This window comes from Miniopterus schreibersii, assembly GCF_964146895.1.
Source record: "Miniopterus schreibersii genome assembly, chromosome: 11".
Lineage (NCBI taxonomy): Eukaryota > Metazoa > Chordata > Mammalia > Chiroptera > Miniopteridae > Miniopterus > Miniopterus schreibersii.
The window spans coordinates 43980258-44002882 of record NC_138111.1 but is presented as its reverse complement, the minus strand read 5'-3'; the positions used below and the strand labels follow the sequence as shown (position 1 = coordinate 44002882).

At 41.5% G+C, this 22625-nt stretch overlaps 1 protein-coding gene across 4 annotated transcripts in view; it reads left to right on the top strand.

The window, feature by feature from the left end:
- The window catches only part of GLIS3 (GLIS family zinc finger 3), a 408840-nt gene that overhangs the window by 291049 nt on the left and 95166 nt on the right, over nt 1-22625 (top strand). For all 4 annotated transcript variants that reach the window (XM_081150561.1, XM_081150560.1, XM_081150562.1 and 1 more), the window contains 2 exons: nt 19188-19349; nt 22225-22335. In XM_081150561.1, the coding sequence (XP_081006687.1) occupies nt 19188-19349; nt 22225-22335 (273 nt within the window). The remainder of the gene's footprint in view (nt 1-19187; nt 19350-22224; nt 22336-22625) is intronic.

Genomic DNA, 22625 nt, shown 5'->3' with positions numbered 1-22625 from the left:
GTTTGATGTGTAGGCAGTGTAAAACTCTCTCAGGCAAGGACTCCAAGCCCACGGCTTGAGGATGATTTTATCCTGCCTTTCCACTTGAGACCCCCAGGCCATACCTTCAAAGGAAGGACAGATAAATGTGAAGCCACCTCAAGATATTCTTCCCTTGCCACGGCCCTGCGGGAGGCAGGAAGCTTAGAGGCCTCATGAAGATCTTTCAGGTTTTAGCTCCAGCCGCTCCTGCCGTGCTGTGAGTTGCAGGGCAAGTTCTCAAGGACTGAGTTCTGAGACATTTGCCAGGAAAATGCGAGGGCTTCATCAGCGTGTGGCTGCAGGTGTAGATAGTTTTCTTATTGCTATGCCTGGGAGTTGAGGCAGAAACCTGCCCTTTGGGGGGCACTCTCGTCATCGGTCAAGCTGTAGAAGCAAAAGCTAAAGCGTCAACATGCAAAATTGTTGAGGCGTGGTCAGCCCTCCTGTGTACAAAAGCTGTTTCTGTAATGGAATTACTGCTTGGGGGTTATCCAGAGTTGGCTCGAGGAAGAAGCCACTTTGATAGAGAAAGCAGAAAATATATAACTTGTCCATGGAAATCAAAAGAGAAAAAAACACACACCCATGTAATGTATTTCGGTGCACCCTAAAGCTAGAGGTTAGACCCAGTGTGTTGCGTTACTTCAGAGTGGGCCGAGATTCAGAGCCATGTCTCCAAGCCCTTTGGCTTTCAGGGAAAGGCCTTTGTTTGATGGGCCAAAACCATGCCCCTTGAGGGCTGGGTCTCCGCAGAATTAGACGAAGGGCATCAAAGCCTGTTCCATGGTGATCTGAAGGCTTCTGTTCAGGACGTTTCTGTTGATTTGGACACCAGCTATAGTCCCAGACCTAGGGCACTTGGTTGTAACATTTTAATAGTCAGCCTAGATTTTTGGCAGGCTTTTGTGTAGTTTATTTTTCTCTAAGCTTGAGACTTAAGAAGTTGAAGTTTGAGAGCAATTGCTGTGTCTTGAAATTTAAAATAAAATTTTAAAAACTGTTGACGGTAATTTTTTTTTCTTTCAACTGCCTCATTGAGGAGTAAAATTTAACTTTTATAAGTGACCACTGGGTAACTTTACCACAATAGTTGTTTTATTTTAATGTACAGTGAAAGCAGATGGTTTGATCAGAGTTGAAGAAATCTTTTCCTTTTTTTTCTTCTTCCTTTGCTTTTTGCTAAATTCAGAGAATGCAGTAAAATAAAATTTTCAGAGGTACAGTCCTAGCCACTGGCCTGTGCATTTATATTACCCATTCACGTTCCCTCCTCTTTCCCATACAGCCATTCAAGGGAAACTTTTCTCTCTTGATTATACTGACACTTTATTTTCCCGAGGTTTTACTCCTTTCTGCTCCATCTCTTAGCCAGCCAAACTCAGTGGGGGGATTTCTGAAGAACCCAGTATATTATTCAATCACCAGGTGAACAGTCTATTCTTAAATATAATTTATCAGCGGTGTTTCCCTATGACTTGTGAGTCTATAAATGCTGGGAGAGGAAAGCAGTCTGACATTTTGGTATTTTTCAGGCTTAACCCTTCACAACCCTATTTAGTGAGAATGTATTCCAAGACCCTAGAAGCATCTTGGATATTTCCTGTTCTTTAATCTATTGCCAACCAAAACCACTGCTCACGACTCTTCTTTCATTGGTACGATGCTTTCAAATTTGTAAAGCATTATATATGTGTACGTATGTAATCTTTGAACTTCTCAACAGCCTCAAGAAGTAGGCCATTCTCAGTGGCAAAAATTCCTTCTCAGGCACCCTGACACCTTTGTCCCTATGTTTTCCATGGAATTCAAGTCTGGGGGTGTGGAGGGATTGTTAAGAAACCTGGGTTGAACTGTCTTCTTTAAAAAAAAAAAAAAAAAAGGCACAAAATGACCTGACCTTCACATTTCCACTTAAATCCTGAAAGAGACAGACGGAACACCGCATGTCTTCATGGGTGTCGCAACTGAAGATGGGAAGACCCGACTCTCACGGACTGTCTTCCCTCCGTGCTCCCTTGACAGGCCATGTTTTCAAGACGTCTCTCTGATGTACAGCTTTGCTTCCTGGGTCATCCTCACTTGACACAGCTGCTGGCTACAGCCATCTATGCTTTCTCTCCCCAGCCTGTCCCCTTGTCCCTCCATGATATGCACTCTCTTGCTTTTGCAGAACTCCTGCTTACCAGGTGGATGCTTTTGAGCTTTCGCATCTCTCTTATTTATTTTCACCCACAGGCTTATTCCATGTGCACCACTGTCTGAATTGTCATGAATTTTGGATTTAGTTCCAGAATGTCAAAGGCATGTTTTCAGCTGAACAAACCAAATGAAGTAAAAAGCTTCACCCCCCTCTTACTTGATTCTCATTACCCATCCCAGCGGGGAGCATGACTAAAGAATGCATCCTCTGGATCCTGAAAGAATTTCTAATATTCATTCTTTCGCCATAAGATACAGAGCTTAATCCTTTCTTTAGACATTTTCTTTTTTCTAAATAAACAGGGCCTAATTGGAAAAAGCTGAGAGAGCTAAGCAGCAGAGAATAGAAAACATTTACGGAGTTTGGAAGTGCATATTGAATACTGCAGGAAATTTGCATATGGATTACTTGGTGAAAAAATAGAAACATTCTCAGCCCATTAGTTACTGTGATGGACTCCCACTGACTAAAATCCAAGTACTTTTGCCTTTTCTCCAACTGTTCTTTTCTGTAATCATTTCTCTTTAACTACAGGGCAGCTATTCTGTTACTGCACTTTGTACTAAGGGGGAAAAAAAATTAGGAGCATAGCTGTGCCTAGAATATGAGCAGGGTTCCTCTGATTTAATCCCCGGAACATTGTACCATTATTTCTGAGCTTAGGCAGAGGGGTTCCTCTTTGTCCGAGGGATCTTCTAAGTCACATTTTCAGCTCGACCCTTAGTCACAATCCTTAGATTCCTCCTTGGTGCCTCAGTTTCTCCAAATGCAAATGGAAGGAATGTTCAGCAGCACTAATAGAGATGGGGGGGAATCAATGAATATTTATGAAAGTAAATTGAGTCCCTGGAATATAAGATACCACAGAAATTTAAAGCATAATTAAGGTAGAGAGAACAGATTAGTGTTAAATGTATGTGTGAAACACATTTTACATTTCATTCCAACAAAGACTGAATTTAATTTACTCCAAGTGAAGAGAGAAAAAAGGGAAAAAAGCGGTATTGTGAATTAGGATTCTAAATTTGGATTTTGGTATGTTGATTGGTATACTACAGACAAAGCCACATGTTGACTTTTTCAGCAAATGCATGAATGTGTGTGTGTGTTGGAGGTGGAAGAGGGATATACATGATAAGTAAATCTAATTACCGTTGGCAGTACGTCTCCGGGAGGGCCGCATCAAGTACTAGCAAAAGGATTGTTATCAAAAAGATATTTAAAACTCTTTACCTTTAGTCCATAGAAAAATCATTAAGCCTGAACCCGCTCTTGGCATTGTGGTGTGAGGCAAGACTGTGTGCACAAAGAGACATTCAGCTGTTGCCCACAGGGAACATCTGTATCATTGTGTCGTTTGTTTAAGGAGACAACCTAAACCCTGTCACTTTACGAAGGAATCATTGAATATTAATAGATGTGGAAGTTGGTGTAAAGATCAAAATGTCAATACCCATCAGCCTGTTTCAGGCTTCCCACAATGGCTTAGAAACTGCTGGAAAAAAAAACCTGTGCAGCATTGATCACAGAAATGGGATGAAATCCTAATGAAGATGACCCTCTGTGCGTCCTAAGCAACTGAGTGCTGATATACACTAATTTGTCCAAAGAGCGAAGAAAAGACACATACTCTCAAAAGATTGTATTGTGAAAAGGATGTCCTATAGAAAAATCTAAGATTTTTTTTTTTTTAATCTTACCAAATTCTTTTGATGTGATTAAACCTTTCATTGGGATAATGTAAGGGCATGGCGAAATTTCCTGGCAACATGCGGAGTTTACCAGGGACAATATATGTAGAGCAGACCCCAGGTTCCAGAGGAAACCAAGAAACGGTGATCCTTCATCCCCTCGGCAGACAGCTGTGTGAATATGTAAACCAGGAATGTCCTAGGTGATAATTACAATGGGATTTTTAAAAGGCAAAATAATAAGATTCATGTAGAAGAAAAGCGGTGTTTGGGTTGTCAGTTTGACCCCTGGGACCTTAACAATATAAAGTGTGACCTGGGACCATCAACATCTCTTGGGAATTTTTTTAAAAAGACAGATTCTTGGGCCTTACTCTAGACCTGCTGAATGAGAGCTGGCCCTGTAACGAATTCCTCGGGAGATTCGTGTGCACATTAAATGTTAGAAACACTGTCCTAAGATGCCAGCTAGTCTACGACTGTTTCAGGTCTCCATACGAATAATCCTTGATAAACTCCAGTAATTGATTTTTGATCACTGAATGATGATGGAGAGTAGCTTTGCTATTTGGATGATCTGACCCAATATTACCCGCCAGCCCCAGAATTTGTCATTTTTATTTACTGAGCACCTGGCAGGTCCTAAGCGCTGTGCAAGATTTTGGAAACAAGACAGATGCAGAACTCAGGAGATACCCATTATGCGGACGACTGCTGAAAATATTATTGAATGGCAGATAAGCAAAGGATTATGCAGGAAAAATACAGTGTACAAAGAAATTACAAATTGAGTGAGCCTGGTAGCGTCATAGAGGGTGCCATGGCATCCGCCGTGGTGGGGCTGCCCCTCGGAGGCTTCTGGCTCAGGCCGAGAGTGGGTGGATCCCAGGCAGGGTGGATCCCAGGCAGGGTGGATCCCAGGCAGGTGGAAGAGCAGTAAGGTAGGTCACCCTTTCCCGGTAGAAAGGCTGCTGAGTCAAGAAGGAAACCGAGGCCCTCCCGCTAATGTTGTCCCTTAAGTAAACATTTTTACTGGCCATACGATTTTATTTTTTGAGGTGCCGAAAGCTTACATGGTTTGCTCAGATTATAAAAACAATAAACACCACAAATCCAGAGAGCACGCAAACGAGCTCTAAATAGGGCAGTCGTTCCAGATCTGCCTTGTCGATCGCCACTCTCCAAAGTCTCTTGGTCTGGGTGGGCCTGCGGCGAGGCAGCTTCTGGTTTCCCCCTCACCCTCACCGGGGTTGTCATAAAGCCGCCATCAGTGTCCCCATCTGTCTTCCCTGCAGTGAGTGGGCAGCCACACCGCTTAGCTGACCCCAGTCATCTAGAAGGGCCAACGTTGTTGTTTTTCATGCTTCCCTTTCTCCTCTCTTTCCATCTCTTTTTCTTTGTTGAGGTTGCTTTTCCATCTCAGTCATTTTAAGTTTGAATTTGATTTGCATATCTGAACTGCTAATTATACCAATTACTCGCAGTGCTTCTGTGTTCTAAAAAGAAGTCTGAAACTGACCCCTTTCATTAAAGTCCGTGTCAGTTTGCCCTGAAATCTGGAGCTATGGAGACAGGTCCTTGTTTTTTCTCCTTATAAATATATTTTTAAAAGGCCAGCTGCCAGCAACTGTATTTTCCAGGTCCCACACACTCCTGTTTCTGGTCATGTTTTTCTGTAGTCCAGCATACATTCTTTAGCTAAATACTACCCTTGAAAGATCAAAAAGAGTACTCCCCGCTTTCATTTTGTTCTTGGCTGTAGCTCATGGATGTCTTTTTTTTTTTTTTTCTTCTTAATTTACGAAAAGCTTTCTTTCTTTCAGAAGAAAAAGAAGTGGCTCTGTGGATCATAAAGAGATCATTAGCGTTTACTAATACAGTCTGTTCTTACGTTGCTTTACCACCACGTCTTTTCAGTATTATTTACTGAGCAGCTGAAATAATTGAGCTTTGAATTTTTAGATCACTGTAAAGCAAGACCTATTGTCACTTATTGCTGGGTATAATTGCACCATATGTATTTAGTGAAGCTATTTATTCATCTCCCCGGTGGATAACTTTGTCAAAATGAGTTGAGATATTTCTGTGTGTGCAGTTGGGATCTAGAAGACATTTGCATTTCACACAGCACTTGGAAATTACAGAGGGCGTCACAAGGATCTTTTCCCTGCAGACCTGAGGGTCTGTCCTCTAAGGTCTACTCTCTCATTGCTCTCCGTTGTTTGTTAGAACAAGCACTGTTCCTGAGTGTACAGTTATTCTGTGTGGATCATAAGCCCTAGAAACAGTTTTAAAAGGAGGGAGGGAGGGAGGGAGGGAGGGAGGGAGGGAGGGAGGGAGGGAGGGAGGGAGGGAGGGAGGGAGGGAGGGAGGGAGGGAAAGCATTTTAAATTAATAGCTTGCATTTTAATATATAATAAACTCATTTTAACTCCAGTTATTTAACAAAGCTGCATTGGGAGCTTACTGTGCACACGAGTGCATCCTGAAAAAGGACCAGCCTGGTTCCTGTTCTAAAAGAGCTCACATTCCTTGAGGATGTCATGAGAACATATACATGGGAGACTGAACCTAAGCTTGGGACGGAGAATGCTTTCCTGAAAAAGGGATATTTCAGCTAAGCTCTAAAAGATGAGAAGGATTTAACCCTGCAAATAGGAGGAAAACATTTTTCCAGACAAAGGAAATAGCATGCAAATACCCTGGGGTGAGAAAGGCATGGCACCTTTGAGGAACTGAAAGACCAGTGTGGGAGGGAGCAAGAGGGAACGGGGCGGGGGTGGGGTGGGGGTAGGGTGGGGGGGCGTGAGGTGAAGATGAGGTTGAAGAGTAGGCAGGAGCCAGATCAAGCAAGAGCTTATAAACCATGACTAGGTCTTGGTCTTCATTCAAAACCAATGAGAAACCTCTGAAGAATTTGACACAGGGCAGTGACATGATCAGATTTCTAGTTTTTTCAAGAGAACTCTAGCAGCAGCCTGGAGACTAGCTGGTAGGTGGGGGCAGGTGTGCTTGGGGGAGACTTGTGAGGAGATTACTGAAGTAGACCAGATAAGGGATGGTGGCTTAGAGTAGGGGAGGTTAAATGGTGATGGACAGAAGTAAACATTTTGAGAGATACTTTTGAGAATTGAGAGATTAGAAATGGGCATATGGGAGAGGGAGATGTCAAGGATTACTTCCAGACTCAGTCTGCACTGCTGGGTGAGCAGAGAGAAGGGAGTGAAGAGTCTGTTTGGGGGAAAAGGTCATTGTTAAGTGTTGGAATATATTTACTTTGAGGTGCCTGTGAACCATCAGTATGGAGATACTGAATAAGCAGTAGGGTCTGGAGATCAGAGGAGAGGTGCAGGCCAAGTTTAACAAATGATCATCATGTCCCTTCTAGTGTGATGCAGGTTGGATTCTTATATACAACAAAGGAAAATCGTACAGTGAACTGTTTTTTTCTTTCTTGGGGGAATCTTGCTTCAAATGGAATTAGAAGTGCTACGAACATATTTAGGCAAATATTCAATCAATTAATCAATTTTCAAAACAAGACCTTTATTGAGCACCTAATATATGTTAGTTACCTATTAGGTTATGAGAACTTCTAAGACATCTTTCTTTTCTCCATAAGTAAAATTACTTTGAAGAAAGGCTTAGCCAAGTATGCATTTAAGAAGGACCAATTTTTGTCACCATTGGTAAATTGGAAGCAAATCCAGGAACCTCTTCATTTAACGAAATTAGTGAGATATTTCACTTGCTGAATATGCAGCCTTGAGATCCTTCTAGAAAACCCAGCTGGATTATTTCATGCCAGCTCTCACTTTGCACTTGGTTCTAAGCCTACCAAGCATCTGAGAGGCTTACAGATGCTTACCACATTTCTTTTAAATTTGAGAATTACAGTTAGGAAGATTATGCCAAGAACATAAGGCTTATAATAGTCATTATTAATGACTTCACTCTACACTTAGACTTTGGTGAGAATGATTTATATAATTTCGGATAGCTGACCTTATTGGCCACAGTGAGTTTAAACTACTAATATTTTTCACTTTGTGAGGAAACAGAAGAAAAAGTGCACTTGGATTCCTTCCACTACACATTTCTTTCTTTATCCATTTGAATTCTTGAGAGGTAATATTCCCTTGGAGTTGCATGGAGGGAACGCTTGGTTGAATGACTGAGCCAGAAGGCCGTGATTCCAGACTGCTCTGCCACTTACCAGCCGTGTGACCTTGGCCTCTCTAGGCCTCAGTCCCCTCCACTTCCAAAGATGGGGAGAGCAATCATCTGAATACACAAAGGGAGATGAGAAAGGCTAACTTGGGGAATTTACTGTGTGCTAAGGACTTTCACGTCAGGATTGTTGGCTCCGTAGGATGACTGAGGAGATAAAAGAAGAAACATACCTTAGAAAAAACACGTCTCACTCATTTCTTAAGTTTCTTTGGAGAATAAGAAACAGTAGTTTGAACCCCAGGAAAACACGTCCTCTAAATCACAGACCAATATCATCAAATGAAAACATTCAAGGTGATCTGTATCCAGTCTGAACTTGACATTTGTGGGCAGAGTCTTATGTAGACCCATCATTCTTGGGGTGCGTGGAGTCAAGCTGCGGAGAGAAGGGGGCAAGTCGCATTAAGTAGGACAGTCAAGGGGACTGAGATTTCAGTTCGGAGCCAAGGTCGTTTCCTTGTGATGATAGGGGTCAAGCCCAGTGCGTGCACCCAGGGATCGAGAATCCTGTTGGCCTCAAAGCCTAACAGGAAAGGTCCCCGTGGATTCAATGACAGCGTCTTGCCCATGGGCGAACCGTGGGCATCTAGGAAAGAGAGGGAAGGTGTGAGAGCGGGTCTCAACAGCCAGGAAGGAGAGGGGCCCGGGGACAGGAGGGGGTTTAAAGTCAGAACGGGAGGGGAGAAGATGGAAGGAGCGGGAGGGTTTCCGAGCATCTGCTGTGTGCCCGTCAGGCGAGTGACGGGAGAGCCATGCGGAAAAGCTCAGCTGTGAAAGAGAGAAACCTGGAAGTGCTGCCTTTCGGAAGCGAGCGCGGTGGTGACGAACCAGAGCGGGCGTCACGGAAGCTTGTCAGCCCGAGGCCTGCGGAGCCGCCGGGAGGCATCGCCCTGAGCTCGCGCCTGCGCCTTTGCCGGGCTGCCAGGGCTAATGCCAGGTCTGACTTCCGTTATTTTCATATCTGCTGCTTTTTTTAAGCAGCCAGTCACAGATGACTTTTACCAAGTACAGAATTTATATTTAAGCATTGCATAATGAAAATCGATGGCTTTTTGTTGAGAAAAAGCACAGTGTCAGGAAAATATCCCTGCCACTCTCTTTCCTCCTGTCAGAGTGGTGGAAATTTTACATTTGAAAGTGAAAAGGCTTAAGATATAATTTTTTAATCCCATCTTTCCTGCCCACTTGCATCTCTTCCAAAGCTTGTCAGGGCCAAATCTGGAATAGTAAGAGCCATTAAAAGTTTGGCATCTTGCACTCTGTTTTTTGGAATCAGCTCAGTGTGGGCCAATTTATGGTAAATTATTCTCTTCGTGTGTGAATTTCCTTCCCTCTCTTGGCAAATTCATGTTTGCCTCTACACCCCTGCACACAGATCTTAAATACATACATTTTATTACAGAATCTGTGTGGGATATGTGCGCGAGTGTTAAAGTGTGTGCCCGTGGCTGTGCCCACAAGTGCATATGCACATATTTGCACCTATGTGCCTATATGATAGCAAATTGACTTAAACAGTTTGTCACTGAGGTTTGTGTTGCTGTATGTATGTTAGCATACATTCTGTTGCAACCCGCAAACAGTGTTTCAGTCAAGAGATGACAGAACTTAGCAATCATTTTGGGAAACACCGTAGTAAATAAATATATTGCTTAGTTCTGTTAAACCAAGCATGCCAATTCTTAATAAAACTGAAGGAAAGCAGTGGCATTTCTCCTCTTTGCCATCAGAGACAATTACAGGGCAGCCAGTCCACTGCCAACAGGAAAGGCAGGGCCAAGGCCCTGCTGCAGCCCCCTGCACTCTGGGGCTGGGCATGATTATAACTTGGGATTATATGGGCCTGTAGTGTCTGCCTCCCATTCAGAGAGCTTGGCTATAGGATGGGCAGGGGCATGGCATCATGGGAAATTTCTTGACCTGCTGTTTGGGGTTATTTGACTCAGGGCAATTAAGGGCAAGATCCCAAAGATTTTTTTTTTTTTTTTTTTTCTTTGCATGAGACGCTCTGATGAGAGGCTCTTTCCTGGCATATTTGAGAGCATATTAGCTCAGCTTTTAAAGGGCAATTTTAAAGTTTCTTTTCCTTTATGCATGAAGAAGGCACACATTTATGTGCCTTGAGTTATTGCTAATAACATAACATGTTCCCAAATGGGTCTGTGTATGTTTAGCTCAAGTTTGGAAAAGGGTGTGGTACGAAAACAGTTCACTCACTTCAGTGGTATTGCTACAGATTTCTCAGAGCATCAATAAAGAAGTTAATACATCTCATCCACACACAAAAAACACAACCATATGTTGTTATTAGTATTGTTTCCTCGCATAATTAGATTTAAAATAATTAAATATATATTTTACAGTAGTTCTATAGAACATTAAAATCCAGCAAAACCCATAAATGCATTTTATAGCTTTTGCGATGTTGACCGTTTGATGTCATCACGAACAGTAACTGGCCCTGCCTAATTAAAAGGCCTTAATGAGCTTACTACACAAGGAAGTCTAGGAAATCAATATGCTTTTTTACAAAGAGTCCATTCTGTCTATTTTGCTTAGCATTTATTTAGCAAATAATCTGCGGTCGCTTGAATATATGCCAAGCGCTGTACCCAGTGCTGGCAATAAAAAGATTAATAAGACTCCGTCCCTTGTCCTCATAAATCTTAAAGCCTAGTGGCGGAGACAAACAATCCAATTAGTGTAACTCCAGGCTTTAGCAAGTCAGTGGGCAAGGTGTGGTGGGTGTGTGAGGAGTAACCCAATGTGCCTTGGTGAAAGCATAAAGTAAGGCCTCACAGAGGAGATGACACGGAGCTAAAGAAGGGTCAGTAGGATGTCACCAGGCACAGAAAGTAGCACATGCAGAGGCACAGGGGCAAAAAGGAGCATGCTGCTTAATTAAGGAGCTGCAGCTGGACTGGCCTATAGCCCGGGTGGGAGAGGTGGGCGGACAGAGGGGGTGGGCTCAGGCCTGACCACATACATGCCACACCCCTCTTTGACTGCAGCCTCTCTGCCTCTGGTTTTTCACGTCTCCTTTCCTTTGGCTTACGTAGTTCTCTTTTACTTCATCTGTCCCTACCTGTCTTCTGAAATTTGAGAAACCGAATTTTAGAGGATGTTTCTGACATTTTTTAAAGTGCCAAAAATAATGCCTAAAATCCAGAGGACGATTCCTCCGTTTTCTCTCAGTTTCCTCACCTTTAGTATATAGAAAATAATTTGGGTGTCGGAGCAGGCCAGGCCAGATTCTAGATTTATTCTGGGTGTATATCTATCTCCAGGAATGTTCTGTGAATGCAGGAAATGTAGGTATGAGCCTGATGTTTCTTTTGTGTATCACAGAACCTAATAAAGTGCTGCATGTGCAAGCAACTCAATACCTGATATATATGGACTTGTACTTAAAGAGTTTGAAAAACTGTTTTCATTAATACAAGAGTAGCAAAACATCCTAGAGTGGCCTTTATGTGTATGCATATATATTCTTCCTAGAAGTATGGTGCTTATGTAGATATATGTATATGGAAATAGATCTGGATATATGGTGGTTAGAAACACAGGTATAAAAAATTAAATTATTTGATTGCTTTTAGATATATTTATGCAGGGCCAACTACGTAGCCTTAAATATATTTGCTCTGCTGACATATAATCGAAGTACATTTATAGAGGTCCAACTGTGAACCTCTGAAACATGCACACTTTAATAGATACATATTTGGAGTTGTTGCAGGAAATCAATGCTAATAAACAACAACAAAATATCAGGCAACTAATTTATTGTTATGTTTAAACAATCCCAGACAACCAGTTTTTGTATTATTTAGCCACTCACAGAAATAATTATTTGCTTGAAATTGTAGCTTTCTGGCATTGTATTGACACAACGTGAATAATATATGGCAGTTTGTATTTGTTGAGTAACTGGAGAGGGCCTATGATCTGTTTTAAATACCAGTGTTGCAAAGTGTAGTATTCTTTTTCCAGTTGTGAATATAATGCCTATGATGAGGTTCCATTTGTGCCCAGCCCCTTGCAATTGTTATAAACCAGACACTTCATAATTTCCATAAAAATGTAATATGGTTCAAATGTTGGCACAGAAATACTTTTCTCTCTACATTGTAATGCGGCTCCTCGAAAACATTTTTTCCATTTTTGTTTCTCAAGTTCACCCTCACTTATGTTGTCACCTCATTTAAAGTACCCTTTTAAGGGACAATTGCTACCCATGGCCCACAATGTTAAAAAGCAACAAATTGCCTTAAACTAATAAGAAACCCATACATACTGCCCATTTAGGTAACCTTTGTTTTATACAGATTTCATAATCAGAAACAAGAAGCACAGCAAGCCAGGGAGTTGTATTTATGAGCTAGTTAATAGATTCATTTTGTACACCCAAATAACAAGGAAAAACATAGTAACTGGGATCTCTTTATTATGGCTTAGAAAAACATTACAGAAGGGGTTTTATATTAATTCTACAAAATTTTTAATAGTTCCAGAAAATCTGGATAAATGAGCCCTGTAGGTCACTTCAGAGCGCCAGATGAGTGGCAGGCACTGAAGTGGTTGACTCAGTCTCTTCCCCCTCCCTCCAGGGATCCCAGCCAAAGCCAAGGGCAGGGGAACTTTGAAGGCTGCCCTCAGAAACGCAACTGCAAGTCTATTTAGATACTTAGAACCTTTGGAAAATCAGTTTGGGGCGTTTGGGATTTCCCTGATGTTAAGAGAGCTCTCAAGTTAACGGGGTAACCCTGCCATGACTTTAAAGAATTTTCCAAGGAGGCCACTGTTCTTCCAGGCAGAACCTTTGAAATAGGATAAAATCAGATTTTACCTTTTATCAACCAAAAGGAAGCATAGAAACTCCTTTCGTATGGGCATGTTGTTTTCGTTTTGGACCTGGGAGTGGGGGTTGGGGGCAGCTGGCCTTGAAAACGTGAGTGAGGGCAGGAAGCCGAAGGCCGCGGTGCTTCCATCCTCCCGGCGGCTGGGCTGAGCGGGACGGGAGGCGGGAACCCGCACGCTCGCTCGGTGTAATGAATCCATGAGCTACACACTTTCTGAAAGCTTCAGGACATTTTAATTCTTCTCTTTCTCTCCCTTTTTGTAACACTGTACCAACTGATGTAGTGAATATGAAGATTTACTGGAGCATCCAGTACTAAGAAGGATGCACCTGGTGCAGAAACCACGGGGTGGCACAAGGCGAACCATATGTCCAAATGCGAATGGGACGGAAGAAGAAACAAAGTCAGGTGGCCCCTTGTGCTTCTGCAGTCTTTCTGTTTTGATTCTTTGTCTCTTTTTTTTTCTTTCTGATTTTTCTTCTGCTTCCCCCCCCCCCCCCAGACAACACTTTCTGTTACCTTCCCAAACTAAATTTTAAAATTAGATTTTACTCTTCCACACTTTTAAGGACGAAGCTGCCACAGTTTGGTTCATCAAAAGCAAGCCCTTTCTTTATTCTTGCTCTGGTTCTTTTATTTACTTTCTCTCTTCCTTTTAAAAAGAATCTCATCAAACTGTACATTTTCAACCTGAGGAGAGTTTAAAGGTCCCTAGGACCTTCCTTCTCAAAGTGTAACCTTCGAACATTCAACATTTAGAGAAGTACCACCTAGGAGATCGTTAGAAATGCAGAATCCCAGGCCTCACTCCACACCTACGAGTCAGAATCTGCATTTTAACAAGATGCCCAGGTTACTCATGAGGACATGAAGCCCAGAAGGACACTTCTAAGTCTCAGCTGAATACACCAGTCAGATTTCTCACCTCTTCTCCGATGTGTGAGGTGGCCCTTGGCCCTCGGCTGTTCCTTTGGCCCTCTCTGAGTCCCAGGAGAAGCAATCTTTCATTTACGCCTTTTGCAGGTATGTCCATGATTCAAGTGGACTTGAATTCTTGGGCCTACTGTGGAAGTCACCTTGGCTATATCCATGGCATTAGAAATACCACTGACCTTCCCACCAGGGCCTCTCACCGCTCTTGTCTTTGGGCTATAAGTGGAAGGTGTAAACCAGCATATAATTCATCTCCCATTTCCCGGCGTTGCCCAGCCCGTCGTAGCATCAGCCATCACTAACAGGATTAATCAGTCTCGGCTGATGAAACTGTAAAAGCATATACTTCCAAGGGTCGTAAACACGGAGCCTTAATTGAAATCAAATGTATATTTTTAAAAAGCATGTCCAGCATCATAGACTCCTTTCTGTTTGGGTTTTGTTGACTTTAGTGATAGTATAGAAACCCCATCAGGAAAGGTTTGCTGTTATTACTTCTTCTAATATGAACTTGTGCTTCTCGGCTCTCTGAGTAGCTGATTAGGGGAGGGAGTAACAGTCTCCTTGATTATTGGTTACACATATGGAATAAATCCTATTTTAATGGTGTCTAATGAGCCTTTATTTTCAGAACCTTACACAAAAGCCTCTAATAGAAAGGGAAAGTAATATTTCAAAGGTCATCTTAATGCCACCTAATGTCAACAATCTGTAATCAAGCCAATATATAGAGATGGTGATTACAGTTCAGTTGTGATCCTTTAAATATGAAATAATCTCCTAAATTAGCAAAGCAATGCCAGCCAGGGTTCTCTGGGTTTAAGGCAACTTATACTTTTTAAATAAAGTTGGTTGCTTGAAAACAGCCACAGAGTTAAAGAGAGATTTCTCAGGGTGAGGCTTCTTGCAGTGCAGTCTTTTCAAGACCCGTGAGATTTAAAGTTCTGTCACTTCCAGTTTCATGTTTTGTTCTTGTGTGTGTCTGCAAAGCCACTGAAATGTGCAAATGGAAAACGATGGCTCCCCTCCAGCACTTTGTCTCAACAGGGGACTGTGACGGGCCCTGGAAACGCGGGATGTTCTGTTGGTCAGGAGGCCACCGAGGGAACCTGCAGTCATACCTGTTTCAGAACCAGACATCTGCCTGGCAGCAAATTAAAGAGGGGAGCTTAAAGAATCCCTAGTATGAGACTGGCATTCTGAGATTTCGTCCCATTCGCAGTGCAGGAAGAGATGATCTTGCCTTCCCCCGGACTGGAGATGCTTCTTGCCAGTCTAGGTCTAGGGCCGCTGCTGGGACTCTTGTCCCAGTTAGAAGTGGGTAAATCCTGAGAGATGCTCACTGGCGTTCCTACACTCACTGGCCCACTGGCGTGTCAGAATCTTTTGGAGGGCTTGTTAGCACTCAGATGTTGGGACCCAGCCCCAGGGTTTTGTTCTGTAAATCTGGGGCGGGGCTAGAGAATTTGTATTTCTGACAAGCTCCCAGGACATACTGATAATGAAGGCCCAGGTACCACATCTTTGAGAATCGCTGCTCAAGGCTCATCAGTATGTGACCTGCCCAGACATACCCATTGAATTTGTTTCCGTCTTCCCATCGTGAAGTCTTAAGTTTTACTCATTTTGTTCCTCCCAGTGCCGAACACATAGTGCCACACTCATAGGGCCCACTTGGTATTTGATGAGGGGGCTGGGAAGAGGGAGGGGAATGCTATTTAGATGAAATTGTTGATGTATGCCAGACCACTTCCCCGCCATCACTCCCCTCCCACCTTCCCTCCTTCTGCTATCTTGCTGGATTCTGAGAGTTTGTTGTTTTTTCTATAATCTTCTCATCAAGGGCTTGTGTTTGAACTACAGGCAACCTCAGGCCAGTTGTGTGTCACTGAGCCCTAGGTTCCTGCTTCCACAGCCAGTCCAGGTGGGAGAAGACCTAAGACTAGGATATTGGTCAGTTTTTGTGTAGGGTTGGTTGGTTGGTGGCAGTGGCATGAGCAGCCAGGTGACAATTTGAACCTTAAATCTCAGGACGGACATTGCACTTTAGGAATCTCAGTAAGAAAACACTTGGCCGAACCAAGGAAGCACTCCTCCTGTGGTCCTTGCTTCCCTGGGTTTAGAGACTCAGTAAAGATTTGGAAAACTTGAAAAAAATAATAACAAGCGAAAAGGGTGTCCATTTGCCCCAACACCCGAAGCATTCAGTTTGGGCATTTTGTAACGATCTTTTGTAGTTCCACCTAAATGTTAGTTTATTTTTAACGTATTTGCATTGAATTGAACTTACAACTCTAGGGGTAAACTTGCCTGAAGGAGAGGAAATTCCTGTGCTGAATTACAGGGTTATTTCCATAATGAATGATAATGATTCATTACAGAATTGTTTGCTTTCAAGTTTCATCCAGACACCATTAGAGAGATGAACAGCATCTCCTGCCCCTTGCCGAATTGTTAGAGTGGCAAGTCCCGTCAGGCGCACTGCCCTGGGTGCACCTGAGAAGCTGGATGTCAGGTCTCCCCACCGAGCCGCCTGTCAGTTCTTGAGCCCGATTTTACTGGTCGTGGGCTCACGGTCTTTGCAAGTGAATTTCTTCGGTGAGAGTGAGCACGTGGTGCCGATTGAGCCCGAGTCCATGACATTACCTTTCTTTTGCCTTTATTTATACAACCCCTTCGCTCTTAATCATTTCCCCTGAAAATACTAAGACGCTAGTACAAGTAATATTCATACTTTTGTCTCCTGGCCTTTCATGTTAACAGAAGAGACATCTGAAATCAGCTGGATTTTCATGATTTTATAGATAATATTTTTGTTGTCATTTCAGTCTGTGTGCTCAGATTTTCCTCCATCTTTGCTGTTAAATAAATGGTCAGGATATTCTGAGATGTAGTTCACTTTTCACTGACTTGCTTGCAAGGTAGCAAGCCTCTTCGTCTTTGATCATTGCTTCTGTTAACAGAAATAATAGCAATTAGTTGATTTTTAATTGGGCATTTACTTGGACACTTAACTAGAGAGACCTTGGAAACAGCCTTTATTCAGCTTGTGTCTGATCCAGTGGGCAGCCTGAATCAGTTCTAGGATGTGCCTGAGATCCCTCTAATCACTCCATGGTGGATCCAGGGGTCTTGTTTGTCCGGTACTCACAGAAACTTCATTAATCTATTCTCAAGTGGTTCTCCACTCCTGTGTTGGTGCCGAAACAATGCAGCTTTTTCTTTTACCAAGATCCAGGGACTGCAGAAGGGAGTGGATGCTGGGGCCTCCCCAGGTCTGGGTATGTACCCCTGGAACTGGCCCTGGAATGGTGTCCACCCTACAAAAGAGCCTTGCTGTGAAATAGGCAACAGGCTTGATGTGTCCAAAACCACAGGCTCATTTTAGACCTAAGTGTGGTCCATCAAGTGATTCCAAGTAAAATAACCTGAGCGCCAGGAGTTTGCTCTAAGTCGTCATTCAGAGAGAACCTTAAAAACAGAGGTTTGGTCAATAGAGGCCTCTGAGCTATGAATTGGGGGTTAATTTCGAGCCCCTTTATTTTCAAATCTGAGACCCACCCGAAAATCTGTGGAAATAAGCCGCTTAACCCCTCTTTCCCTCTAGCGACGTAGCCTTCCATCTTTCCCTCTGCCGGAAAAGTAGTTGGCTTCGTCAGCAGTCCTCTTCTGTTCAGGCTAAATTTATTTTTATGTGAAACAGAAATCAGGAAAACACCAAAATTATTTTAAGCAAAATATCAAAATTGAAATAAACCAGCATATGTCTGTGAAACATGTATAACTCTCAATCAAAAATAAGTTCAACTTTCATAAATTTCTTAAAATACTTCCGCATGCAAAATCTGGACAACTTAAAGAGATGGAGCTGTGACATGCCTGACTGTCCTTTCTCATTAGTTCGGCCTTTACTTAAAAATGAAAAGTCAGATAACTAGGCCAGCTCTGGGTCATCCCTTCATGAACAATGTACTCCATCATCTAAGCAAGAGAACCAAGGAGTTTTATGAAAAATCTTGAAGTAAGGTTAGGTTATACCTGCTCATTTTGAATGGAAACCATCCTCTATTTACCTTCTTTCCTCAGATTCTGCCCTACCCACACCCCTCCTCACACACATTCCTCTCTAAGAAGTGTGGTTTCTTAATTGCTTTAAACATATTATGCTTTGTTCTGATTAGTTTTTTTCCATATTCATAAGTTTCTCTTTCAGTGGAAACTCCAGTGCTATTAAAGCTGTCAAAGTGACATAAATATTCTGGGGCTTAGCACCAATGAGAGAGTTGGCACCAATGAGAGAGTTAAAGAATAAATGCCCACCTCACCTCTATGCCTCATTTATAGGCTTGCTCTAATGCATTTTCTTTATTAGGTTGTCATTTCAAGGATTGGAATCACTTTGACCAGCTAATGGTGGTTGATATTTTGCCCACAGAAGGCATTATGTAAAAATTACCATCAGTATATATTATTGATAAACCAATGAAGCATGTCTTGAAATTGCCAATCTTTCATTTTCAGTTCTTCTCTTCTTGATCTAGGTAACCGAATTTCTTTAAATAAATAAATAAATAAATAAATCCATCACTTTATTTGGAAATGACTTAGCATTAAATGAATTGTCTTTCGGTACCTTTCTGAAAGCATGTTTAAAAGCGTCGTCTCGTTAGGCTTGGCATCACCCTTAAACAAGTTCTATCTTTTGAGAGTTGGAAAACCCCTTAAAATATAGTTAAGCGAGTCTATGATCATAATAATTCAGTGACACATACCTTTTTTCATCTCGAACTCTTGGATCTTCAGTTCACTTTTTTTCTCATACATCACTCTGGTTTTTCTTGTTAGTTTATTAGTTGTAAAAAGTTTCTTCCTTCCTGGTTCCTTCAATTTAGACCAATTTGGAAATGGAAAAGTGTGTTAATTTTTTAATAAATCTTTAAGACACGCATTACTGTATTTTTATTAACTGAGCCAGATGGCTCACAGTGAATTTTCTCTGACATAAGTAATCACAGGATCGGCTTGGGACCCAGATCTTGTACGGAAAGTGGCATGTATATTCAGTGGAAAACTGCGCTTCACATAAGCATAGCGATATATTTAGAAGTAATATTTGTTACTGATTGGATTTCATTTAATTTTTTTGTTTTAGGCTAAGTACAAATTAAGAACATTTTTTTTTTTCTGTCCCTCAAACTCAAGCATCAGGGCCCTTCTCAACAACCCGAAATTGTTTTCTCTCTGCAGTTTGAAGGTTGCAAGAAGGCCTTTTCAAGGCTTGAAAATCTCAAGATCCACTTGCGGAGCCACACGGGCGAAAAGCCTTACTTGTGCCAGCATCCGGGCTGTCAGAAGGCGTTCAGTAACTCCAGTGACCGCGCCAAGCACCAGAGGACACATCTGGACACTGTAAGAATGGCAGGAGCTTTCCAACTTCCAGCCCGAGGCCCCGGTGTGAGGAAGTGCCCTTTTGATAGTGGGGTGGTGAAGGTGTTTGCTTTATGGTCTGCAGGTTATAGGGGCAATGCCAAGGGCAGCAGCGGAACCTGGTAAAGGGCCAGAGGGGCCCTGTTTGGCTCTTCCTTCATTTTCCTGCAGTCACGAGAATCCTAAATATTACAGCTGCCTGGGACAAAGGGGTTCTTTGGTAACCTCTGTGTGCAAAGCAGAGGCAGTTTAGGGGCTGTCATGCAGTAGATTTCAGTGCAGGGAATGACCACTACAGATTGGGCATTAAAATAAGTGTTCAAATACCAAGATGTACTAAGACACACACTGTACAGGGTGTGGCAAAAGTAGGTTTACAGTTGTGAGTACTAGAAACAGTTTATTCTTGTATTATTAATTATTAATTATTGTATTGTTTGCCATACGAACAACTGGAAACCTACTTTTTTTTCCCTCTTACTCTGGTTCTTTTCTTCTTGGCGTAAAAATTGGAGGCTGGCATGGTTTTGAGAGTGAATCTGGCCTTTTGCTTTGCTTTGGTATTTTCACCTTTAATCTAAAAAGAATCCCAACTCTTTCCCCAGGGTCCGATTCATCAGGTTTTCTATGTGTTAGCAGCCACATATTCCTTGACATAAACACTATTCGGACAACTGATTTTCATTACCACACCTTAACTCCCTTAGAGCTGTAACATTTTGTTCATTTGCAGATGTCTTTTCCAGACTCCACCCTCCCTTTCATTTTCTCAATTATGTTGAAAGTCCTCCTTTGCATTTCTCAGGCTTTGATGCCATTTTTCCTTATAGGAGGTCAGGTAGACTGTACGTAATTTCACTTCACTTAAAGCCATCAGGATAAGTGTATCCTACACATCACAGATCTCTTATCCCACATTCTTGCAAATAATGTATTCATGACAGTACTTTTCCAGTGTTAACATTCTGATGTCTATTATTAAACTACACCAGAATTTGAATTTTGAAAAGATACTGTGATTTCTACACACCTCCTCATACATATTTAATATTCTTCTGATGTTACAGTTGACATATTTATTAAATTTTATATTAGTCTCTATTAGTCATATTGATAGAAGTCATTTTAACTATATGTCAGGCAACCTTTCTAAACAGAATTATCTCCCGATATACATAAGTGTGATGTTTTGCCTAGTGAATATGTGAAATATAATTAGAGTAATATAGGTGTAAGATCGACCTTTCCTGCTCCAGCTGAATTGAATTCCGTGACTTTAGGACCAACAGAATAGAATATTAAATGCATAAATTTGGTGAATAGCAGTATTTTTTAAAGGTAGAAATAGGAATGAAGAATAAATTATGTTAAAAATGCCCTATTTTGTATGTCTAAAATGGTCTGGGTAGAATCCAATAAATTTTTCAATTTATCATTAAACTTTATCATGGAAGAATGAACATTCATGAGACAAGATTGTCTTGAGAAATTGCTTCTAGTCTAGCTAGTTATCTGTAGTTTGAAAGAACTATTGTGAGGCTAAGTGGTAGGGTTCTACAATACCCTTCTTTGCTTGCAGCTAATTTTAGCTAATCAAACTAAGAGCATTTTCTAAAATCATTTTGGAATTTAAAAAAATATATCCTTCTTTAAATCTTTTGAGGAAAACTACCTTAGATAATGATTTTATGATTCAGTTCAATGCGGTAGCTTTTAAAGCTCAGCTATTTTTATTTTTAAAAATCACTTCTTTATTAAATCTTTTTAAAATCATCATTTTTACCTTAAGACCCAAACTGTTGAAATTTTTATTGTGTTTTAACAAATTGGTAAGCTCTCTTAAAATCATATCGAAATTAAACATTTGTTTTAAAGAGCAAACTGTAGTTGCTTAAAGAATTTGTTATTTAAATTTAGGTGTTCGTTCTTTTTCGGTAAGTATCCTTATGCTAAATGCCGTCACAATTTTGGATAAAATATCTTTCTTCAACTAAATGGATTCTTTACTTACAAGAAAATGGTTTTCCCATAAAGATCACTGAGTTCATAATTCTAACCCTAAATAGTTTTAATTCATTTTTCTATCAGTATTTTAATACCTGAACAGGGGAAATAACTTTACAGTACAGAAGTAAAAAAGATTCTAGACCCAGCCTTAGGCCCCGCACATCACATCTCTCAGGGGCATGGGGGGACTTGGAGCAGCCAAAACTTGTGTTCTCGTCACGCTCAGCCAAGGGCTTACCTACGTGGCCCAGGCTTAGCACCAGGACTGCTCTACAACTAATCACATTAATGTCTCTCTGGCTGACTTTTCATGTGTCTGTTGTTTGAAACCTACTGTCTCCTACTCACTGTCTACTAATTTTCCCTTTTAATTCTCTCCCTCTCTCTTTCTGAATCAGGTTTCTTCTGAAACATTCCCAGTCTTTTCTGGACTTTTCTACAGCTTCTTTATACCTGAACTCTTAAAGAATATGTGTTTCCTAGTTTCTGACAGTCCCAAAGATTGTTTTCAGGGGAACATAACTGTAAGTATGACTGGAAATGCTTACTAATAATTTCCATGTTAAAAAAAAAAATGCCATGAGAGGTTCCTGGTAAGACCGTACTCTATAGTAATCTTTTAAACATCATCAAAGATAGGCCATCTGTTTGTTTCTTGAAAGTTTACTCTCTTTTACCTTGATGCAAACTTTACTGGGCTTTCTGATTAAAATGCCCGAGTATTACCCATCATTTCACATCAGTCATTTGGTAACAGCTCATGCTCTGAAGCCAGTAGTCTTTGAGTAAACCTCTCTCAGTTACCTTTGTGATTTAACCACAGCTGTTTCTTTCTTTCTTTCCTATTTAGAAACCTTATGCTTGTCAGATTCCAGGATGCACCAAACGCTACACAGACCCAAGTTCCTTAAGAAAGCACGTGAAGGCACATTCTTCCAAAGATCAACAAGCGAGGAAAAAGGTAATTTTTATAAAGAAGTTACCCAGCCAGAAAAAGCAGTTAAGTTCTTGCAGTACTGGGAGCTTCTGCAGGGCACTGGAAACTCTTACACTTCTCAAGGTAATGATATGTGTTAGACTCTTTGCCCAGAGAAGTCTTCCATGAAATCATAGGTGTGCTTCATTTTATTGCTCTTCCTTTATTGCTCTTCCCAGGTATTGTTTTTCAAAAAACCCTCCACCAGCAAAAAGATTGACTCCCTGAAGGCTCAGATGATGGCTTAGCATTTTTTAGCAATAAATTATTTTTTA